The sequence below is a fragment of the Callorhinus ursinus genome, unplaced genomic scaffold (genome assembly GCF_003265705.2).
Source record: "Callorhinus ursinus isolate GAN/ISIS: 27379988/994484 unplaced genomic scaffold, GSC_fseal_2.0 scaffold131, whole genome shotgun sequence".
Taxonomy (NCBI): Eukaryota; Metazoa; Chordata; class Mammalia; order Carnivora; family Otariidae; genus Callorhinus; species Callorhinus ursinus.
The window spans coordinates 260,811-277,388 of NW_027397193.1; the positions used below are offsets into that span (position 1 = coordinate 260,811).

Consider the following 16,578-nt stretch of genomic DNA (forward strand, 5'->3'; position numbering starts at 1 on the left):
CCTCAGATGAGAGCATCTTCCTAGGCCCCCAAATCCCACACCAGCTCCCTCATGGCAGGGAGAGCATGGGTCTGGGAGGCAGATGAAGGAAGGGGTGAGTAAGTGTGGAAAGGGTTGAACTCTGTGAGTGTTGGTTGGGTAAATGAGTGGGCATTTGAGTCACGGATGGATGGATGGGTGAAGGGTAGTGTGAATGGGACATGTGGCAGATAAATAGGTTAGCATTTGGTGGAAACTTGCCCTGGTAGGTGAGTAAATAAGCAGTTGTCTGGGATAGGTATGTCTGCCTAGGAAAGCCTGGATCACAGTAGGAAATAAATATTTGAGTTAATTGAGTAGGTGGTTATATACATTGTATGAATATTTGTTGGGGTTTCCTGAGACTTGAGCTAGGCAGTGAGGAAACAATAATGAGCTAGGCAGACAGGACTCCTGTCCTCATGGAGCTTACACTCTAGTGGACAAACAAGTAAATGTGCAGTTGAAGGATGGGTGACTGCGTGGCTGGGTGGAAGGATGTGTGTAGGGATGGGTGGATGCTTGCTTGGTTGTTTGGATATGTAAGTACTTACTTGGGTGGTGGGCTGGATGGGCAGGTAGATGGGATGTGGACGAGTGGGTTGAGTGGGTGTTCAAATGGGTGGAAGGGAGTTTGGGTGGGTGGCTAGCTGGCTGACAGGACCAGATGTTGGTTGATTAGTGGATGGATGAGTGGGAAGATGGGAGGTGGATGGGTGGTTTGAGTGGGTGTTTGGATGGATAGGTGGATAGTTGGTTAGCTGACTGAGTGGATAGATGAGTGTGGATGAATGGGTAGGGAGATGAATGGGTGGTTGGACATATGGATGGGTGGGTAGGGAGATGAATGGGTGGTTGGACATGTGGATGGGTGGTGGATGGAAGAAGGCAGCAGACCTGTTCTGTATTCACGATGGGGTCGCTCCGGAGGCTGTAATCCTTGGGGTTGGGTGGGGAAGGTGGGCTTAGCAATGGGGCCCTATGGCAGCTCTAGGGGCCTGTAGGTGCTGAAGTCCAGTGTGGATGATGGGAAAGGAGGGAGAAGGCTTGTGGCTGGAAGGTAGCTGATCGGGAGCAGGGGGCTGAAGTCTAAGGATTGGCCGAGTGGAGCTTTTGATGACCTATAAATGGCCCCTGGGGGAACTCCTCTGCCCCCTCCCCACTCTTCTGGTGCTATTAGCAGGCCTAGCATTGGAAGAACCAGTAGGGTGATGAGGAGCTATTGGGGGCAGGGGGACAAGTGTGTTGTCATGGAAACAGACCCTCTCCCTGGACTCTCAGGCCGCGCGGCCCCTTTAAGGGTGACCCGCCTGGCCACTCCCAATATGGCGGCGCGCCCGCTGACCGCCCCCTCCCCGGGCGGCGCGGGGGGGGGGGGGGGGGGGGGAAAGGGGGGGGGCCCGGACCTCCCCATCATGGCGGCGCGGCGGGGCTGTCGCGCTGAGGTCACGGCGGCGCGCCGGGGGGGCGGGGCGGCGGGGGGAGCGATTTAAAGGGACAATGTCCCCCGAGCGGTGGAGGCGGCGGCGGCTGCGGAGGCCGCGGCACCGGCACCGGGAGCGGCAGCGGCGGTAGCGGCAGCTACGGCCGCACTGAGGAGGGGAGCTTCGAACCCCGGCGCCTGGCCGGCGGCACCGCCTCCCCGGTGAGGCCCGGCCCGGCCTGGGGAGCCCGCGGGCGGGGCGGAGCCGGCGCGGGGAGGGGGAGGCCGGGGCCGGGCCGGGCCAGGCGGGACCCCCCGGGGCGGGGGGCGGGGGCGGGGCCTGCAGGGGCGGGGCCTGGTCGGGGGCGGGGCCGTTCCGGTGGGGGGGAGGAGCGGGGGTCTTGGGGCAGGTGTCCCCCCACCTCGGCGCGTCCCACGGGGTCTCCCGCCCCGAAGTGCACGGGCGGAGGGAGCGTCTCCCGGACCCTGGCCCAACGAAGGGTGCGCTGGCGCGGCGCCGCCCCCACCCCTGCGACCCCCGGGGGGCGTCCAGGCGGGAGGCCCCTTCCCACGCTGCCAAAGTGCTCCGAAGTTGCGGTCCCGCCTGTTCCCCGCGGGCAGTGCCCACCCGGTGGGCACCCGCAGGTGCTTCCTCTAGGCCTGGGCAGGGACCCCCGCCACGACTGCCAAGGCCACGGACTGGCCCCCTGGGAGCCCCCAGGCCCCCGGGGGCAGCGCCTGCAGCCAGGCCTGGAGCCCGGGCCCCGCCCCGGTTGCCTGGGCCCGGCCTCCCCACCATCTCCCTGGGGAGGGCGCCTCATTCCTGCCCTTCACTTTCTGCCGTTACCTTGAAGGTATTTATAGGTGGAGAGGACAGCACCCACCCCCCCCCCCCACACACACACACGGCCTCCCCAGGGTCCTCATTTCTGGACCAGGAGCCCCATCCGTCGTTTTTGTCCGCAGACTAGAGAAATCTTGGGAGGGTGGGATGGAAGAGCCCAGGCTGGGTATGCATGAGGTCGGTGATGTTGGGGAGAGGAGGGGTTAAAGCTGGGGTCACTTGAGGCTGTGTGTGAGGGTGAAAGGGTTAATGAGAACCCTGAGGACCTGAAGGGATGGGGGTTGGAGTGTGGGAAAAGTGCAGAGGTAATGATGGGGGCACTTGGGATAGTGTATAGCATCAGAGTGCAGAAGTGGCTGGGATGCCTGCTGAGGCATGGGCATAGGAGATGCATGTGCATGGAAGCGAGGGCACAGTTGGGAAAAGTGCAGCAGTGTGTGAATGAAGGGAGGCACCTGGGAGAAGTGATAGGATTAATGTTGGAAGAAAACAAGGTGCATGAGTTTGCATGTGTAAAAACGGGGTAAACTGAGGCAGTACAGTACAGGAGCTGTGTAAAGAGGAGTTACCGGTGGGGAGACTGGGGCATACTGAGGATAGAGGCCATCTGGGATACGATGCATATGGATAAGGCCTCAGCACCCTTTACTCAGCTCTTCTGGGCTGGGAGGTAAACTGAGGCACTGAGCAGTGAGGGTGAGGATTGGGGCTTCAAGGAAGAAGAAACTGAGGCAGCATCCCTTTCCCACCTCCCCTAAGCACCTGTCTCTCTGCCCCCAGACCTACAATGCCTTGCTGAGCCAGCCTAGCAATTGAGTGGAGCCAGGCAGAGAGCATCCATGGATGGGCCCCTGGCAGGCGGCCTGGCCGCCCCAGATCGTCCTCGTGGCCCTGAGAGACTGCCTGGCCCAGCACCGAGGGAAGACATCGAAGGTGGGGCCGAGGCTGCTGAAGGGGAAGGTGGCATCTTCCGGTCCACCCATTACCTGCCTGTCACCAAGGAGGGACCCCAAGACATTCTGGATGGCAGAGGTGGCATTTCTGGTAAGAGGATGGGCCCTGTGGCCCTGGGGGAGCATCCAGCCTGGTCCCTGAGGTTCCAAGAGGGCTAGGTCACCCAGCCAAGCAGGGTTTGAGATGGGATTCTGATTCTGCTTGGGTCTAGAGCCTTCTCTTTGTACTCTGCTTATTTACCCATTTTACGGATGTGAAAACAGAGGCCCTGGGAGCCAAAGACCTGACAAATGCCCCCCCACCCTGTGGATGGCTAGTAGCTGGGACTTAAATTCGGGTCTGCCAGGTTCCCTCCTTTGAGCACACCCATTGGGTCCAGGTGCCCAGCTTAGCACCCTGAACATCCTGCCCTGAGAGCCCACTTGTTCCTCAGGCATACCCCATTCCCATCAGTCTATCCCAGCTCCCTCTTCCTGCACTGCCTTGCTGAGTCCTGCTCCTGAGCCATGGGCCAAAACAGCATGTGCCCTCTAGTGGCTGGGGAGGGACTGGGTAGTCAGGGACACCAGCTACCCCTTGGTGCCTTGGTTTACTCAGCAAAAGGGGATCTCACACTGTCCCCACCTCAAGATTTGTTATTCATTCATTAAATACTCGGCAACTACTATGTGTCAGGCTGTGTTCTAGGTGCTGGGGATACAGCCATAAACAAAAGAGGCAAAACTCCCTTCCCACAGAGGCCTGACAGTATGGTAGGAGGAACAGAAAACAACCAACTATGTAAATAATGTAAGGACAGGTAGTGACAGGTGCCATGAAGGTATTAAACAGAGGGCCAGGATCATGCCTGGAGGACCTGGGAAACCTCCCTGAGTGGGTGGGATTTGAGTGGAGCATTGAATGAATGGTGGGAAAGATAAGCCAGGTGGTGGGAACAGCAGGCGCAAATGTCCTGTGGTGAGGAGGAGCCTGGTGTGTTCAAGGACCAGGCGGGAGGAGCAGAGTGGTGGGGGCAGTGCAGGCTAATGCACCAGATGTCTCCCTTCATCTGCTTGGCGGGCCCTATAGGCCTTGGTTTCCAGGAACTTCCATGTACCTCATCAGGAGTTTCCTACGTGCCAAGCCTTCTACGTGATCATCTCATGTCATTCTTAAAAGATCCCTGTAGGGTAGCTTCAGTTATAATCATCCCGTGCTAGAGATGGGAAAATTCGGGCCCTGAGGGGTTGAGTAAGTTGCCCATGGTCCCACAGCTGGCACTAACCTGGCTTGACAGCCCTCGTCTTTAACCACCACCCTGGGTCAAGGTATCCTTGACCTGCCCCAACTCACCCTTAGCAACATGCATAATGTTTACATATTTTCAGAGCACCTTCTTGGGGCCACACACACACTCCATCCTCACCCTCATTGACCCTGCCATCTGGTGCTAGGGAGACAAACCAGCCACCAGGTGTTAGGACATAGTCGCTGGGGCTGCAGTGGGTGAAGCCCAGCTGGGCCCAGCCTGGGGGCCATCGGGAGTCCTGGATGAGGAACAGTGAGTCAGACACAGAGGGCAGGGGGAGTATAGGCATCAGGTTCCACATAAGCAATGGCATGGAGGTGATGGGTAGCACCCAAAGGTGTTACACAGGGGGATGACAGTGTGAGGCCGCTGAGGGTGAGAGTATCCATGCTCAGGGAACCTTAGCAAGCCCCTCTTCCGAACCATTAGTAACCGAGGCCCAGAGATTGGCAGGACCGTGTTCCAGGTCATGCAGCTGGCCAGCCCTGGCAGGCCTGAGACCTTGATTTTGTGAGAACCCCAGGGAAGCAGGGTCTGGGGTCCCAGAGTCCTCTCTGGGTCTGATTCTGAGGAATTGGTCACTTCTTCTCTACCGGGCAGAAGTCCCAGGTCTGGCAAGAGAGGGGGAAGGTAAGTAGGGAGATAGGTAGGTGCCTCCTCACTTGCTCCAGGGAATCAACCAGGCTCCAGTGCATGTGCCTAGGGAGGGGGGAATGTGGCTGACAAAAGGGGGCCAGACCCACCCTTAATGATGTCCTTGAGCAAATGGGGGCATGGGACAGGGGTGGCTTGACCTGGGTGGGGTCACAGCCTGGAGGTTAGAGGAGGGCCTAGGCTTGGGACACAGCGCCTCCCCTGCTGCCCTCTTGGCCTGCTCGACCCCCCTTCCTGGCTCGGGCACCTGCCCTCGGAGTCTTTTGATGCCTATAAATAGGAACAGCCTCTGGGGCTGCTGTTCCACCCCGAAGCCTGGGCCCTCCCTCACCCCAACCCTGCCCTTGGAGACCCGCGAAGGTACCCCTGGAGCGGCTACTTCCAAACTTCTCCGTCTGGACGCGGATGCTTCCACTGCCTTCTCTCTCCTCTACTATGGCTATTGGCTTGGAGACCTCACAGCCTCCTTGCAGCCCCCGCCTGACGTTTGGCCTCTCTCTCTTTGGCCTACTGGGTGCAGCCAAGGCTTGGGGGGAGGCTGAGACGGTCCACATGGATTGATGGAGTCTGGTGTGTGCCTGGCATTGGGACCAGTGGGCCGGGGGATGAATGACACATTATTTCTGCCCTCGCGTGGGGCCCCAGGCTGGGGAGGAAATCAGAGCATGGAGTGAGTCGACCTGAGGCTCTCGGTCCAGCCTCCAGCTTCCAACCTGGGACACCTCTGGGCCAGCCCCGACCCCCGTCCCAGGCACCCTCACAGCCCTTTCTTCCCCCTTACCACTGCGTCTCTGGATGGAGCATGTACCGTGTGATCTCCTTGGCATCCGTCGCTAGCCCTGCAAGATGGGTGGTAGCTGTTTCCTTTATACAGAGGAGGAAACAGGTGGGAAAGGTGTGCCCTTTGGTCACTGCTGGGCCTTGAACTTGGATCTGTCTGCCTCCAAAGTCTAGATTCTTGGCCATGCTGCCAAGCTGCCCGGCTTGGGGTTCAAGCTGCTCATGGATACCCTTCTCATTTTCCTTCTCTCATTTTCAAACCCTCTCGGGGACCCACAGATAGCAGTAGTCTATGAGGGCCCTTTGACATGGCCACTGCCAAGGGCTGCATCCAGGTACCTCGTCTGACCTGCAGTGACTTCTGGATCCCCGCCAGTCATGGAGGCCCCTGGGCAAGCCCCCCAGCCCCCAGGTGTCTTGGACACGGGGCCCTGCTTGGCCTGCTTCCTCCAAAATGCTGCCACTAAAAATAGGAGCCTCGCTGGAGCTGCTCAAAGAGGCCAACACAGCCCCCTGGCTCGTGGAATCCTTAGACAACGCCAATTGCAGAATCAACGAATCTGGGACGCCCAGAATCTCAGCAGCTGGGGTCCCAGAATCTCAGAAGCAGGACGCCCACACCCTCAGACTGCACCTTTAGGCTGTGCAGGGGCTTGATGCCACTGAATGACTTGCCCTCCCCCAAGTAGCTCACATTTATGATCTTGTGTTCTCAAGAGACCGCATTTTTTTGAGGTCTCTCTCCCTTGGCTGGTCCAGGACTTGCTTTCCCAACCCTCACACCATCTCCAACGTCCACCTTGTCCTCCCATCCTGATACCCCTCCTTGCATTTGCGCATACCCTTAGCCTGGCTCTGCTCCCCATCCGTCTACCCCAGGGGGCCTCAAATGGGGGGCCACTCTGCCTGCAAGGGACGCTTTGGCCATGTCTATAGACACCTTTGGTTGTCATGACTGCAGGGCCAGGGGCCAGGGGGCTACCAGCATCTAGTGGGGAGGGGCCGGGGATAATGTGCAGCATCCCGCAGTGCACAGAAAATCATCCAACCCTACATGCCATAGTGCTGAGGCTGAGAAACATCTCGAGACAGTGCAAATGTATGTACCTCCATCGCCACCCTCACTTTCCAGAGGCCATGTGACGGTCACGGACCTTCTCTCAGGCTCTGTAGAAAGACCCACAGACAGTGACCACGACTTTCTGATCCCCCCACGCCACCCCTGTTGGCACTTTTGATGCTTTGGCTCCTGACAGTCAGCTCTCAATTTCCTGGGCAAATTGAACCATGGGGGATCAGAAAAAGAACTAGCCCTGGCCCTAGCCCTCTTTCTGGACCATCCTCCAGTTGAAGCTAATCCAGCAATTGCCTCTGTCAGGCTCTGGATGGGGCGCAAGTTCCTCCCCCCCCGTGTGTTAACCTTGGCCCAGGCAGTTGGCCTGCACCCCAGCTGGCATGTTCACCCATGTCGGGCGAGTGCAGCGGGCAGAAGAGGCACAGGCCAGGATTCCTGAGGTCGCTCCAGGCGTTGGCTCCACAGGCGGATAATGGAGAGTTGGCTCTGTCTGTGTGAGAGGTCCCAGGAGGGGATTTGATTCTGGGACTTAGGCCTGGAAGGAGGCCTGGGAGTCAGGGACAGGCCCTCTGCAGCTCAGGCTTAGAGCTCCTCACTCATCATCTGGCAAGTATTGGTTGAGCACCTGCTGTGTGCCAGGCACTGGGATGCTACAGTGAATGAGGCTGAAAAAGTCCCGCCCTCAGCGGCTGCTTAATGTGCTAGCAGGGACGTAGGCAGGCAGGCATCCGTAAGAGGAACCAGGCGATTTCGGAGAGTGTGAAGAAAGAAATGAAACAGGTGACAAGAGAGAAAGTCCTAGGGGATCCCTTTGGTGAGTGGCCAGGGAAGGACTCTCCAGATGGAAGGAATAGCCAGTGCAGAGGCCCCGGGGTGGCCAGAAGAAGGGGTGTGCTTGAGGTGTCAAGAGGAGTCAGGGCAGAGTGAGTGAGGGGCAAGGAGAGGGAATGAGGCTGGAGAGACCTGCAGACATCCCACCTTGCAGGGCTTTGTAGCTAGTGGCTGGGAACCTAGCTTTTATCAGAGGTAGGATGAGAAGTCAGGTGAGTTTTTACCAGGGTGTGATTTTTAAAAATCACCTTGGCTGCTGGGTGGGGTCAAAGAGAGGAGGGTTGAAGGCAGGAAGCCCCAGGGGTCCCCCAGGAGACTCCTCCAGAGAGACCCCTTTCAAGGCTCAGGAGCGCAGAGGCCAAAGGCCTCTCGGAGAGGGGTGGGGAGACGGCTGGGCCCTTTCGAGGTGCCCGGCAGGGCTCCCAGAGCTGGGGTGTTGTGAAGGACCCCAGCCAGGGGGACCCCAGCCCCTCAGGGTCTCCCCTCTCTGTTGCAGACGGGCAGCCCCATCCCGGCCTCAGCGAAGCCCTCCCCCGTGCCACCTCCGCCACCCATCGGATCAGCAGCTGGTGAGTGCCACGCTGGCCCTGACCTCAGGGAGGGCAGGGGGGCAAGCAGGATGTGCCTAGGCCCGAAGGAAGCCCCCGGGGAGTGAGAAGGGGAAAGGAGGGAATCAGGAGGCCAGGCAGGAGGAGGTGGCTCCCAGCAGGCAAGCCCCTGGGCATGTGCAGGGGGTGGGGAAGACGGGATGAACACAGACAGTCAACTCTCATTATCCCTGCCAGGAGCAGGGCCGGAGGGACAGGAGCCTGAAGGTTAGACCCTTGGAGTCCTGTCTCTGCCAGGTGTTGACCCTTAGAATGATGTCAGGCCTCTCTAAGCCTCAGTTTCCCCATCTGTAAAATAGAGTCCCTAAGGCGCATCTCACACACTGGCCTTGAGGACCCCAGGGAGGTTGGACAGGAGCAGGAACTGACAGCAATGGTGAAAGCAGCGACCCTGTATTAAGTCTTGGTGGGCGCTCATATGCAATAAGCGTTGCAACGGGTTAATGATAGCTCCCATTTGTTGAGCGCTTGCTGTGGACTAGCCTCTTGGCAGAGGTTTACCCCGGTGAATCTTTGCCGTGGCCCTGGAGTGGGGGGTGGTCCTGTTGGTATCACATGTCACCGATGGGGCTGAGAGGGGTGACCCTGTGATTTCTGCTCGGCCTCTCGGTGGAACCCATTTCTGTACCTGTTGGGTAGGCACGATCGATAACCCCTCCTGGAGGCAGGGTCCTGAAAATGAAAGGAGATTTATCAGGAGCATTCATGATAAGAACCCACGTTGGTTGTGGGCTTACCAGGAGCCAGGCATCTGGGGAAGTGAAGCATTTCCCCAGCACGGAGTTGTCTCCTCCTCTCCCTACACTTCCAGGGATCGGGGTCAAGGTCCTCATTTGAAGGCTTGTAGTTGCGACCATTTTAAATGAGCACATACCTCATGTGAACTTTTCTTTGACTGTGGGTATGAGAAAGCTCCTTAGATGTTGCATAAGGACACAGGGGCTCCTGGTTTTGGGGACTCGTTCCCATTTTTAGGATTGGAAAACTGAGGCTCAGTGAGGTTGCTTCGCCTTCCCCCTTTCCCCCAAAGGAGGTCAGGGTCCTTGGGGCCAGAGGCTGAGCAGGGTCCTTCAACCACTCCTGACTCTGCCCTTGCAAGAGGGGAACTGCAGGGGAAAGGGCATTCCCCTGAGTTGTTTATGCCGCAGAGTTGCACGAAATTTGCTGGAAAGTGAGACTAAATGAACTAAATCACCCCAGTTGGGGGAAAACCTCTTGGTCTTATGCAGCTGGGGGCACAGATCAGAGCCTTGGGCCCTCCTGGGAGACAGATGAGAGTTGACTGTGCCGCCAGACTCGAGGACATGCCTTGTGACCCTGGTGTGACCCCTGGTGGACCCTGCACACTCTCCCACAAAGCAACAGGGCTGGGCTACATGGACAGGTGCGTCCTGGGAGCTGAATGTGGTCCAACAGCTCTGGAAGGGCCACATCCACTCCCCCTACCTCCCCGCCCTCACCTCCACACTCCTGGCCCCTCTGAGGTCGCCCTCAGGCTGGGTCTCTGGGGCTTGTCTCAGACTGCCTACAAGGACCCCCTCCCCTGCCCAAGGAAGGGAAACTGAGGCCTGTGGCTAACCTGTCCCCATTGGCACTTCCTTGCAGTTGCTGGGATGGAGGCAGCCTGGACTTCCAGCCGGGCTCCCCACCACCCCACCTCCTGGGCCACTTCCCTGGCCCCCCTGATGGCCAGGGGACCTGGGAGCACCCCCTGGTCCAGGAAGCCAGGGAGGGCATCCCATCTGAGCGGAGGTTCGAGGACTCGGTCATTGTGAGAACTCTGAAGCCCCACATTGAGCTTGAGGGATCTAGAAGGTTCTTGCACCATCAGGGTGAAACGAAGCTCTTGGAGAAGGTCCCCCGGGGCCACCCCAGGTTCGACTGGCTCCGAGACACAGATGAGCAGGCCCCACCCCAGGATGCAGAGCTGCACCTGGACCTGCCGCCCCAGCCCCTGCCCCTCACCTCCTTCAGGACAGTGCTTGTCCCGGTGGAAGATACCACTAAGACGTTAGATGTGACGGTGGTGGACACCAGAGAGCACCTGGCAGACCTCGAAGGGCTGGCTCAGCCGTCGGAGTGGGGCCTGCCCAGGTCGGCCTCGGAGGTGGCCACGCAGACCTGGACAGTGAACTCAGAGGCATCTGTGGAGCGGCTGCAGCCACTGCTGCCCCCGATCCGGACGGGGCCCTACCTGTGTGAGCTGCTGGAGGAGGTGGCCAAGGGGGTGGCCAGCCCAGATGAGGACGAAGACGAGGAGCCGGCCGTGTTCCCGTGCATCGAGTGCAGCATCTACTTCAAGCAGAAGGAGCACCTTCTGGAGCACATGAGCCAGCACCGCCGAGCCCCGGGCCAGGAGCCCCCCGCTGACTTGGCCCTACCACTGGCCTGCGGAGAGTGCGGCTGGGCCTTCGCCGACCCCGGTGCCCTGGAGCAGCACCGGCAGTTGCACCAGGCATCCCGGGAGAAGATCATCGAAGAGATCCAGAAACTGAAGCAGGTCCCCCCAGGCGACGAGGGCCGGGAGGCACGGCTGCAGTGCCCCAAGTGCATCTTTGGCACCAATTCCTCCAAGGCCTTTGTGCAGCATGCCAAACTGCACGTGCGCGAGCCTCCCGGCCAACCTGCCAGGAAACCCTTCGGGAGCGGCAGCGGGGCTGGCAGCCCAGGCCCTGATGCCACCACCCTCACCTACCGATCCTACCGAGCCTCCTCAGGGCTCAGGGGCTGCGTTTTCTGTGGCTTCCCCGCGCCCAGTGAGAGCCTGCTCAGGGAGCACATGAGGCTTGCGCATGCCCAGCCCCACTGGGAGGACGATGCTGAGGCTTTTGAGGAGGACCCTGCCAGCCAGCCGGGCACCAGCCAGGATGCATATGCCCGCTTCCCTGATGCTGCTGAGGACTACTTTGGTAAAGCTGAACCGCTCTTGGCCCCCTCGTGGCAGGAGAACCCCGCTGGATATGACCCCAGCCTGGCCTTTGGCCCAGGCTGCCAACAGCTGGGCATGAGGGATTTCCCACTGTCAAAGCCCCTTCTGCACGGCTCAGACCAGAGGCTCCCCGGAAGGCCAGCCTTTCCCTCACCTCTAGCCTCCGCCCCCTACTCCTTACAGCCCAGTAGAAACAAGAGCGTGGTCCCCCCACAGGGGCTCCCGGCCCAGCTGGGGGACCGGAGACACCCTTGGAGTGAAGAGGAGGAAGACATACCACTGGCCTCGGAAATGGACTTTTCCCCCGAAAATGGGGTTTTTCCACCCCTAGCTGCCCCCAGCCTCATCCCGCAGCTGGCCCTGGACCTGAAGCGGACCTTCCGGAAAGCTCTGAGGGCAGCCGAGGCCTCACGGGCACAGCAGCAGCAGCTCCGAGGGATGGTGCCCCTTGTGCTGGTGGCAAAGCTGGGGCCACAGGTCATGGCTGCGGTGACCAGGGTGCCCCCAAGGCTGCAGCCTGAGGAGCTGGGGCTGGGGGGCGCCCATCCCCTGGACTTCTTGCTCCTGGAGGCGCCGCTGGGCGGCCCGCTGGGGCTGGACGCCCTCCTGGATGAGGACCCAGCAGTGGCACTAAAGCACGAGGAGCGCAAGTGTCCCTACTGCCCCGATCGCTTCCACAACGGCATCGGCTTGGCCAACCATGTCCGGGGCCACCTGAACCGCGTGGGCGTCAGCTACAATGTGCGACACTTCATCTCTGCCGAGGAGGTGAAGGCCATTGAGCGCAGGTTCTCCTTCCAGAAGAAGAAGAAAAAAGGTAGGGCGGCTTTGCTCCGGCACCCACCTCCCTCCGAGGCCCAAGAGACGCACAGCCCGGCAGCTGAGTTCTGAACCGAGCAACCCTCACTCTAAATCCTCCCATAGTGCCAAGCAGGGGGAAGTCAGGGCCTCCCCTTCTGGAAGACTGGGAGCTGCGGCAGAGGCCACCACATCGGTGGAGGTGCGGGGACGCCCCAATGCCCTGGCCCTTCCGGCCGCTGGAGGAAGGAGTATGGGCAGAGGAGGCAGCCCCAGGCAGGGAATGTCACTGATGTCTTCATTCGACAAATATTTATTGAGAGAGGTCCCCTCTGTTCTGGGCACCTGGGGACACAGCAGAGAACGAAACAGCAGTCCCTGCTCTCTTGGAGTTCACGGCCCAGTAATAGGAGGGTGGGACCCTGGCCGGCTTCAGAACCCCTGGGGCAGCCTGTGAGGTATGCAGATTCCCAGGCACCAGGGTTTTGATTCTGGAGGTCTGTCTCCAACACGAGTGCCCTGGGTGGTTCTGACGCTGGCAGACATGCCCCACTTGAGGGAGGTGCTGGTGAGGTGTTTGAGAGAGAGAGAGAGAGAGAGAGAGAGAGAGAGAGAGTGTGTGTGTGTGTGTGTGTGTGTGTGTGTGTGTGTGTGTATGCACACACATATGCATGCACTGGGGGTAAGGGACAGGGGGCAGACAGCCACAAAATCAGGCACTTACAATGGTGAGTGACCAGGGCTGTGATGGAGGAAGCTGGGGGCTGGGGAAGCCCAGAGGAGGTCCCTGACTCCACCTGGGGGTGTCCAAGCAGGCTTCCAGAGGAGAACATCCCATCCATTTGGCCATTTCTTCATTCAACAAATATTTAATTGACAGCACTGGAGTGATAGTGAGCAAAAATACACATGCGCTCTAGACACGAGAAGGATATTAATCGAACCCTCAGCCAAAGGACTGCAAATCCACAACTGGAGAAGGGTTTCTGAGGGTGGAGTCCCTGATGCTGAGAACTATGTGCGGGGAAACCTAGAAGGTCAGGCAGAGGAGGCTTCTTGGAGTGGGAGGATGGGAGGACATGTGAGCACACAGGAGCTGATGCAGACAGGAGGGTGAATGGCGAAGGGAAAGGGAGGTGTCCAGGGTCACAGGTGGCACTGGCTGTGTGATCTGTGTAGGGGGAGCAACCCCGGGAACGGGAAGGGCTGGGGCCAGAGAGTCACCCCTCCAGGCAGTCCATGTCTTCTCTCCCTCCACAGTGGCTAACTTTGACCCAGGCACCTTTAGCCTGATGCGCTGTGACTTCTGTGGGGCTGGTTTCGACACCCGGGCCGGCCTCTCCAGCCACGCCCGGGCCCACCTACGTGACTTCGGCATCACTAACTGGGAGCTCACCGTGTCGCCCATCAACATCCTGCAAGAGCTGCTGGCCACCTCCGCTGCTGAGCGGCCCCCCAGCCCCCTGGGCTGTGAACCTGGGGGGTCACCTAGCGGCTTCTTGACCTCGCGTCGGCCCCGCTTACCTCTAGCAGTGCCCTTTCCACCCACCTGGGCTGAGGACCCCGGGCCAGCCTACGGAGATGGTAAGGGGAGAGGGTGCGGATTGGGTTGGGGCCCTGACCCTTCTCAGGGGCCCAGAGAGATGCGCCGGTGGGTGGGGGGGAGGGACAGCCAATCCGCTTTCCTGGTAGTGTTCCAAGTCACTTTACAAAGTAAGCTGACAACTGTCCTTACAACCGCCCTGCCATTTAGAGGTTATTTTTGTTTTACTCAGGGGCTGGGCCAGGGCTACTTCTGGATCCAGTTCATCCCTGCCTCGCCTAACAGTGATTTTAACACACGCTCATTCAGCTCTTACTAGGAGCCAAATATATTCTAAGCACTTTACAAACACAAACTTATTTACATCCTCACAACGATGCTATAAGGCAGGTGTTATTATTATCCCCATTTTACAGATGAGGAAACTGAGGCACAATGAAATTAATTAACTTGCCCAAGGACACACAGCCAGAAGGGGTGGAGCTGGGGTTTGAAACCCCAAACAGGTCAGGCTCCAGTGTCCTTGCTCTTAGAAACATCTTCTGTCTAGAGCAGCGCTGTCTGATAGAACTTTGTGAGATGGAAAGGTTCTTTACATACGTCTTCTGTAGGTCACTGCTGGCCACATACGGCTATGGAGCACTTGAAATGTGGCTAGTACAAGGTTAATTGTAATTCTTCAGACATTGCAGAGCTGGAGTCTACATTCTGGATTTTCCTTGGTGCCTACTTTGTCCAGCAGCATTGATAACCCCTCCCATAACTGAGTGCTCATTGTATACTAAGGTTTCATCCCATTTATGCCTCAAAACCATTCTGTGGGGCTGAGGATTGTTGTGTTCTTGTTTTGTGGATAAGGAAACTGTAGGTCATCTGCTTTGCCACACAGCCACAAAGAGGCAGAGCTAGACTTCTGAACACCATGTTCGGTGGTCTCTCCATGGAGGACAGCTTGGGAAATTCAGGAATAATATTTTGGTGAAGGAGCCTAGGCCTGGGCACCACTGAGGGAGTGGAAAGGTGCAGTACCCAGTCTTGAAAAGCCTGACTTTGTAGGAGCCTTTACTGAATCTCAAAGCAGAGAACTTGGCAGTGAGGAGTAGGTGGGCTCTGGGGAATGGAGAAGCTCCTGAACAGGGGGAACTGTCCAGGGGCTGCTTGGGGCTGAGGTTTCCTTGTTTCTCCTACCTGTAGTTTCCAGGGTCCTACTAGATCTGTACTCTGAACTCCGCTGGACCCATCTGCAAGCCCTCTTACCAGTGAAAGGCACCTGAGGGTCTGCAAAGTGGAGAGTGATGCTATCAAAGCCCCCTCTCCTCTTGGACAAGGAGACCAAGACACAGAAAGGACATAGTGGCTGGCTGAAGTCACAGTTTGGAAAGAGGCAGAGTAGGGACATGACCTCAGGCTTCTTGCCTCTGCTGAAGGCTGTCGCCTGGGCATTCAGCTCACATACCTGGCTAGGTTTGTGGTGTCTCAGGGGTGGCTGAGAAGTGGAGCTGGCTCTGAGGATGGCTGGGGGCACAGGAGGTAGTTTGTAAGCTACAGCCTCGCCCTCGTCTTTTCTTGTCACTCTGGTAGAGGCCTGAGGTCAGGCTCAAACTCCTTACTTGGCACTGGGTCAGGCCCCCCAGGGATGGCAGCCTGCGTCCAGCAGTCAGGTTCAGCTCTGGTCAACCTGTTTCCACCAGAAGACCTATGTGGCAGCCCTTAGTCAGGGCTGACAGAGATGGTCAAGCCATTGGGGTGTCAGGATTCAGTCTGGTACTGCCCTGGCCTTGTCCACAGGGTGGGCAGCCAATGGGGGGCTCTGATCAGGCTTTCGGTTATCACCTGATGGGCGGGAGGGCCGTTAAGGGGTGGTTTAGAAGATCCTGGAAGCCTTGCCTCAAGGAAAGATGTCCAAGATTAAGGCTAGGTCTGGGCACCCGCCCGCACCGTTTTTAGAAGCATCTCCCACATCACAAGGTGGGCCGTAGGGGGCGGGCGCCCGGTTGGGGGCGGGGCCAACGGTCAGATTCTGGCCCCCCTCAGCTGTCAAGGAACAGCTGGGGGCAATCGGTTTTGTGTCGGAGAGAAACAGGTTGTGCCTGAAATTGGGTGCTGGCGGTCGTGTGGGGAGAGCCGTAGGATTGCGGAACAGCGCCGGCGGGCGCGAGGGGACATTTGGCTACCAGGATGGTGTGGGATCCTCATAGCTGGGATCTGGTGTCTTCCAAAATCTCCGACACGGAAGGGAGAATTCCAGGATAGGGAATGGAACAGGATCCCGGGGCAGGTCCTAGCTCCTCCCGTCGGGGCTCCAGGAGCCTGGATGCTGTTAAGACAAATGCGTGTGGCCAGAGGATTCCCATTTTAGCCTTAGGGGTGTTCGGGGTTGGGGGAAGAGCGTCCCGTCCTGTCCAGGCCAGGGGTGGGAGTGCAGTTGGCCGCCGCGCTCAGCGCGGCGTACGTGCTTCCGCGAGTCCGGGTGCGGGCGGCTCCCTGAGGCTCCAGCCCCATCCCCCAACCCCCGGCGGCCGGACAAGTGTTTCGCTCGCTCGCGGCGCTCGGCGCTCGGCCGGCCGCCCTGGGCGCGCCCCGAGGGGCGGGGCGGAACGGAGCGGGATCAGCGGCGGCGCTCGGCGCTCGGCTGCTCCCGCCTGGGGCGGCCGCCCCGCGTGCGCCGGAGCCAAGATGGCCGCCTCCACCGCCCAGTGCCGAGTGACAAAAGCGGAGAGCAAGGCGGCGGCGGGGCCGCGCGCGGGGGGCGCCCGGGAGCGCGCGCCCGCTGGGGCGCCCCCGCCCAGCCCCCCGAGCCCGGGCCCTGCGGCCCTTCCCGCGCCGCCGCCGC

General features: G+C 59.2%; 1 protein-coding gene and 1 long non-coding RNA gene across 15 annotated transcripts in view; one reads left to right on the plus strand and one right to left on the minus strand.

Moving 5' to 3' along the window:
• The first annotated feature begins 1 nt into the window (after window position 1).
• WIZ (WIZ zinc finger) overlaps window positions 2-16,578 on the plus strand; it is a 27,993-nt gene continuing 11,416 nt past the window's right edge. For 4 of the 14 annotated variants that reach the window (XM_025864802.2, XM_073890165.1, XM_073890164.1 and 1 more), the window contains exons 1-6: window positions 1,525-1,663; window positions 3,066-3,329; window positions 8,364-8,436; window positions 9,676-9,859; window positions 10,081-12,221; window positions 13,463-13,786. In XM_025864802.2, coding sequence (XP_025720587.2) covers window positions 3,129-3,329; window positions 8,364-8,436; window positions 9,676-9,859; window positions 10,081-12,221; window positions 13,463-13,786 — 2,923 coding nt within the window. In that variant the 5' untranslated portion in view covers window positions 1,525-1,663; window positions 3,066-3,128. Of the gene's footprint in view, window positions 95-1,524; window positions 1,664-3,065; window positions 3,330-8,363; window positions 8,437-9,675; window positions 9,860-10,080; window positions 12,222-13,462; window positions 13,787-16,578 lie in introns of those variants that run through there. The other 10 variants (XM_025864806.2, XM_073890167.1, XM_073890168.1 and 7 more) reach the window with 5 other exon arrangements.
• On the minus strand, window positions 8,879-15,683 carry LOC141371932 (uncharacterized). The gene is made up of 3 exons (XR_012377282.1): window positions 15,202-15,683; window positions 10,670-10,767; window positions 8,879-9,147 (listed from the first exon to the last, which is right to left on the minus strand). It is a non-coding gene; the product is annotated as an uncharacterized lncRNA (long non-coding RNA).